At 34.1% G+C, this 6035-nt stretch overlaps 1 protein-coding gene across 3 annotated transcripts in view; it reads right to left on the bottom strand.

Moving 5' to 3' along the window:
• Positions 1–224: 224 nt before the first annotated feature.
• The window catches only part of LOC120535646 (fibulin-7-like), a 97761-nt gene continuing 91950 nt past the window's right edge, over positions 225–6035 (bottom strand). For all 3 annotated transcript variants that reach the window (XM_039763599.1, XM_039763602.1, XM_039763600.1), the window contains 3 exons: positions 5097–5234; positions 2973–3111; positions 225–1800 (listed from right to left, as the gene is read on the bottom strand). In XM_039763599.1, coding sequence (XP_039619533.1) covers positions 1440–1800; positions 2973–3111; positions 5097–5234 — 638 coding nt within the window. In that variant the 3' untranslated portion in view covers positions 225–1439. The remainder of the gene's footprint in view (positions 1801–2972; positions 3112–5096; positions 5235–6035) is intronic.

Here is a 6035-nt window from a genome sequence, read left to right as displayed (position 1 = left end):
AAGCTTTTAGCTTCTGGATTTCAAATTTGTTTACAGACCAAGGAAAAAGTCTAAACAAGGCAGCACATGTGGCAAATTTATCAACATGTTTTTAATTTACATTAGTGGTATTTATTCTGTTACATTAAGTAAGTTTGTGATATTGAAGATGATATAAAAATTGCAAAGACAGCAAAAACCATTAAAAAAGACCCAGACAATTTTCAAAATAGAAAAATGCTGTTTAATTTAGATAAGTGCAAAGTGTTACATGTAGGAAAAAACGAATGCTAATTCTAAATATATAAGCAAAAGAACTATAGAAAGATTTTAGGACTTTATATCGTTAAAAAAAATGTATAGAAGCAATTTAGAAGCCAAACACAGCGTTAAGTTTTTTTAAAATATCAATTGAATATCTATCAATTAATGTTATTCTCAAATTTCCCAATATTCAGGTAAGGCATCTTCTGGGGTACTGTTTACAGTTTAGGTAACTCTACTGCAAAAAGACAACTCTTCTAGAAGCTGTACAGAACAGAGCAGCCAAGTGCATCTGTGGATTTAAGAGCATGTCCTACTACAAAAAACAAACATAATTATGAGTAAACCTCCTTAGTCTTGAGCATGTAAGACTACTTATGACCTAATCCAGGTCTTCAAATGTACACAGAAAAGTGTATGGAGTAAACTCAGTTAAAACAGGGAATTGCATACTTTAAAGTATTAGAGAAAATTAAGAGAATCTGCCTTCCAAATAGGAATAACACAGCTCTTCTTTACACTAATGGTTAGTGGCTTTGGAATAAGCTATCAAGCGAAATCAATAGCTTCCAAAAAACTTCTGTATGAGAGTATGAGTGAGGGCATTGGGGTAGTAACTAAGTGAAGAATTTTTTTAAAATTTACATTCATATGACATAGCTCTTTTAAATGACTCAGAGGAAAAAAGCAATACTCTATCTATACACTGAATCAGACATCTTGAGTAATTTATTAACTGATGACATTGTTTGCCATCCATTCTCCCAACATAAACCCACATAATACATTTTAAAATTGCAGTGAGCTGCAGCCAACCCTGGATGCATTGGATGCAAGACAGAAGTCAGTACTAGACAGGACAATGAATATTTGTTTGTACATCAAAGCAGGCTTATTCAGTCATTTTTATTTCTTGACTCCACATATTACTGTAGATGCTTTTAACTATAATAATATTACTCCAAAATATGTTTCAGCACCTCAGATTTGTATACATTTGTCCAAGCAAATGTAAACAGCATGGTCTGATAAAACAAATGTGTTTACTACACCAATAAATCAATTACTGATTGGTTTTACTTTTCAAGACTGACCTGAAATACATGCTCTTAAGATAATCTATATGAAGCACTTTAATATCTGAATCATACAAAACTTTGTTCCTTTACCAGTCTCTGCTGTCTTACATAATAAGATTAGAAATCATACTGTGAAACAAAGACAATCACTTTGGAAATATATCTGCCCAACAAAACTCGCTTATCATACTCTGTCATTTCAAAGTCAGCTTCTAAGACTGTGGGCCCCAATACAGGGCTGACTAACACCAGTTCCCCAGTTAGCCTGTTTGCTCTCTGCACACCAAAGTGCCTACGACCCCGTCCTCCAACCACAGCAAAACGCAGGCTATCACCATGCTGGCGGATTGCAGACATCCTGAAGAGTACATGAGGAGTGGTGTAGTTAGAAACCAAAGACTGATAGTGGAAGGAGATGGAGGAGGTAGACTGTGCACAGACTTTGTTGCCCACTGGACATGGATTCCTTTCACATCGTCTGAAATTTCAAACAGGAGGGAAATAAAACAAATTCCTGCTAAATGTCATTAGACTATATTTACAGTGCTTTAGAAACACATTTATTGAGGGCAATACAGTATTCTAAGCCAAATTAGAGTTCCAGAACTGGAATAAAATTGCCTTATTTAAAGTAAAACACAAAAATGAACTTCATAATATACTAAGCAAAATTCAACATTTAATTGTTATCAAAATTCTTTTTAAGAAAGTCAGATGACTGATATTTGAAGAATCAAAGAACCTGTGTTATATACTGAAGAAATATTTAGATTCAAATCTCTAATATGCCCAGGTTTAAGTATGTTCTGAGGAAGTCTGTATTTTACACAGAATATTTTAATTACACTTGAGAAATGATATATTGTATTTGTGTAAATACAGAAAATGGAAAGAAGCACTGAGACAATGTGATATTTTATTACTATTTAATTTAATATTGTTTCTTTGTATCAGTATACTGCTGCTGGATTATGTGAATTTCCCCTTGGGATTAATAAAGAATCTATCTATCTATCTATCTATCTATCTATCTATCTATCTATCTATCTATCTATCTATCTATCTATCTTCAGTGTCGTTAGATGTGCGTCAGAATGGTCCTCAAATTAAGCAAGCTAGCCTAATAGTGATTTTAATAATAAATAAAAAGTTAATAATTAATAAAAAAAATATTTTAATAATAATTTGAATATCATCTTTGAGGAAATGGCTTGTTAATAGCCCATTAATTTCAAAATGACAATTTAATGTCATGAAGTATTTAGTTACTCAACATTAATTATACAATTGTATTGCCTCACTGTGGACACATTGCAAACATATTTGTTAATTATTTGTTTGAGGTTTTGTGACCATTATGATCTTTTTCTTAAATCCTCTTTGCCATTTCTCTTATCGTTAGCCAGCTGTAATTTCAGGAGTTATCATTTTGCAAATCTGTTGCTTCTATCCATGGAATGAGACATCACGGTGACTGAGAACCTGATCTGACATAACATTTTACAACAGTTTACACAGTTAAACATCATAAAATACCTTTATAACATTCATACATATATGGTAGAAATTTGTAGAATACCTGGGTGTTATAGCCACCCACTTGGCCTACATTGGTAAACCTCTAACTTTGCTTTCTTTCTCTTTACTTACACTGGGGATGTCTTGACGTAGCTAGTGTTATGGCGCGTTTTTGGACATTCAGGTCGAACACATTCAAAACCTCCAAATGTGTTCACACACAGTTCATCCTGGCTGCAGTTGTGCTGACGACCAGCACACTCATCCACATCTGCAACATATTTAAAATATAGTGTGAACTTATACTTCAGACGTAGACAAAATAGTATGAATGAATGACAAGAATAAGCATTTTAATATTAATTAAATGTTTGCTAATAGTTTGTTCTATTTTTGAAGATTATAATTGAATTATGATGTGGGAAAAACTGTATACATTACATTTCATGACATTTATACTAAAAAGGTTAAAATAAAGTAAAAATTTCCAGATGCTTAGTAGAGACAATAAACCTTACAAGACTGAAAGAGCAATATCTATCTATCTAAAAGAAAAACATTTCCATAATTTGAAAGTCATCAATGACCTTGAAGCATATTTTGAGTCATCAAAGCCTTCAAAGGTTATGCGCCCTGAGGCACATAAAATATTGAGATAGGTAGGGTACAACAGAAAAGGTTGCAAGGCCAGTATTAAGCATGTTTCTCCACTGAAACCATAGCCTTCCTGGAAAAAAAGAAATTCTCTGGTTATTGTAGGACAAGTTAGGTGTCTTCCTAGCCTTCTTCTAAATAACTTGCCATTAAAGTTGAGAAATATTAGTATTAATAACTGATTGATTAACTGATTGAAAAGAATTGTGATTTAAGTGTATAAATACAATGATACCACCTGCAATAGGAGCATAGTTCCGGAGGGCTGGAAAGAAATTTGTCCACAGTTTGTTTAGAAATTCAAAAATATTTCCACTTTCAGTATTTTCTTTAATTCTCACTATGGGAAAAATGTTTCTGTGGGTTCTTCAGTTTAGCACCAAATGATACCACTGGACTCTACAGAGAGGTAATCTGTTGATCATGATGGTGCATTGTTTCCATCAGTGTTTGAAATTTAGAAAAATCTTGCTTTGCTCAGTTTTGATTTCTTTTATGTCATTTTGTAGAGTACCAAGCTCAGCCTGGGAGTTTCGCTGTAGAATATTAAAAAATGGTAGACAACTGGCTGGCCACAAACAGCTTCATGTGCATATTCACACTCTGTCCTTCACGGAGCTGGAAACCTTCTTGAACCATATGCCATCTTTTGATTCTAGAGTTTTTTATATAAAAATGATGCAACTTGGACGAGGATGAGAGGTATAAAATTAGGAAAAAGCAAGCATGGGTGGGAAACTGCCTTAATATGTGCCCATAAACCACCAAGGGACATGATGTCTATGAGATATTCATGTGTTAATAGATTTTGTTATATTTAAGGCACAAATTGAAATGTAACTGAAGGAGAAAATACTTAAATAGACAATTATTTTGGAAGCAAAATGTTTCATGCTGGAAAAACCAAGGTGACAGCAGGAGGAAAAGAGGCATGAAGCAAGGAAAAGGTGGGTGCATGGCTGTGCAGCATGGGTGGTAAAGGCGTTGAGAGAAACTCATCCAATACATTTATGAGGAGTTCAGAATACTAATGCAGTAAATATAAACTTTGATATTGACAATAGAGTTGTTTTGGAGTTAAGAGAGGTGAAAGATCTTATGTTGAGGAGAAATTGACAAAGATGGTCTGGGCGTGTTCAACAAAAGGCAGAGGGTGGTTGGGTGAAGAGGTGTATACTGATGAAAGTGGAGGGGGGATGATGTTAAGAGGGAGGATAAAGAAGATGTGGCTAGGCTGTGAGGAACTAGGACCAATCCCAGCAGCACTAGGCAGGGATAATCTCTGTTTGAGAACCAGTTCACTCATGCACATACTAGCACTTCCAAACTGTGGGTCAGTTTAGAGTTACTATCTTGAGAAAAAACAACACAGACTCAGGAAGAACATCCAGATTCCATATTCCTTGTAAGGCAACAGTGTTAATAATGTGTCACCATTTCATTCTGTAAAACACTGTTATTCAATTAATGTATTTACTATTTTAGTATGTTACAAATACAATTTAAAACAGACATTTACTTTTAAACAAATATTGGAAGACAATATTTCCTTAACAGATCCAAGTCTTTCTGTTTAAAGAAAAATATTGGAAACAAACTGACCTTTGCAGAAACGATACCCAGGGCCAAGGTTGTATCCTGGAGGACATGTGCACCGGTAGGAGCCAGGAGTGTTAACACATGCATACATGCAGATGCGGGATAACCGTCCAGACTGGTAGAGCTCACACTCATCGACATCTAAAATGCATATCATATGCTTTATGTCATATGATATATACTTTATATTTCAAAGACAAGAACTATGCTTCATCTATTATCAATAAATGTTGTAAGCACTTATATATTACAGAGACAGAGCAGCATTGCATTAACATACTCCTCTAAAAGGAAAAAACATGGAAGATAGATGGGAAATTATTAAGATGTTATGATTTTCTTAAAACACTCTGTTAAAGTAAATTTACAAGAATGTTCTTTTTCAGAGTAGAATTATTTTATATATTTTGTTTTTTTGTACATTGTAATATTTTTAACTCAAGATCATCTTCCTCAGAAATACACCAATCAGCAATCATTATGGAACCTACTGAATCTCAAACCACCTAGTGCACATACCCAAATTGTGAAAATTAGGGTTGTTTACAAAATGTTGCAGGAAGCAAAAGAATGATATCATGCAAGAATACTTCAGTATAGCCCAAACAAATATGACAAAGTAATTTTGATCATGTGCATTACTAAAGGATATCAAACTCGAATTCCTTCTAGCATCATAACTTTGGAATGGTATGTTGTTCATTAACCTACAAACTATGCTGTCAGAAGCCTTTTGCTCTTAGTAGATTTACCATTGGCAAATTGATCTAAGGAGTGCAACCACATCTAGAGCATAAAAATACTAACAATCATATTAATTATAAAAACCTTGATGAAACCTTGCCGCAGAACACTGACACCAGGAATCATCTCTGGAACCCTGCTCAAGTTCAGCCAGTTGACACTACCGGAAACTAACATTTGGGTTCTCCAACTGCTATT

This window comes from Polypterus senegalus, chromosome 9 (assembly GCF_016835505.1).
Source record: "Polypterus senegalus isolate Bchr_013 chromosome 9, ASM1683550v1, whole genome shotgun sequence".
NCBI classification, from domain to species: Eukaryota; Metazoa; Chordata; class Cladistia; order Polypteriformes; family Polypteridae; genus Polypterus; species Polypterus senegalus.
Note: the sequence above shows the minus strand (reverse complement) of the source record. Positions and strands in the feature narration are given on the sequence as shown.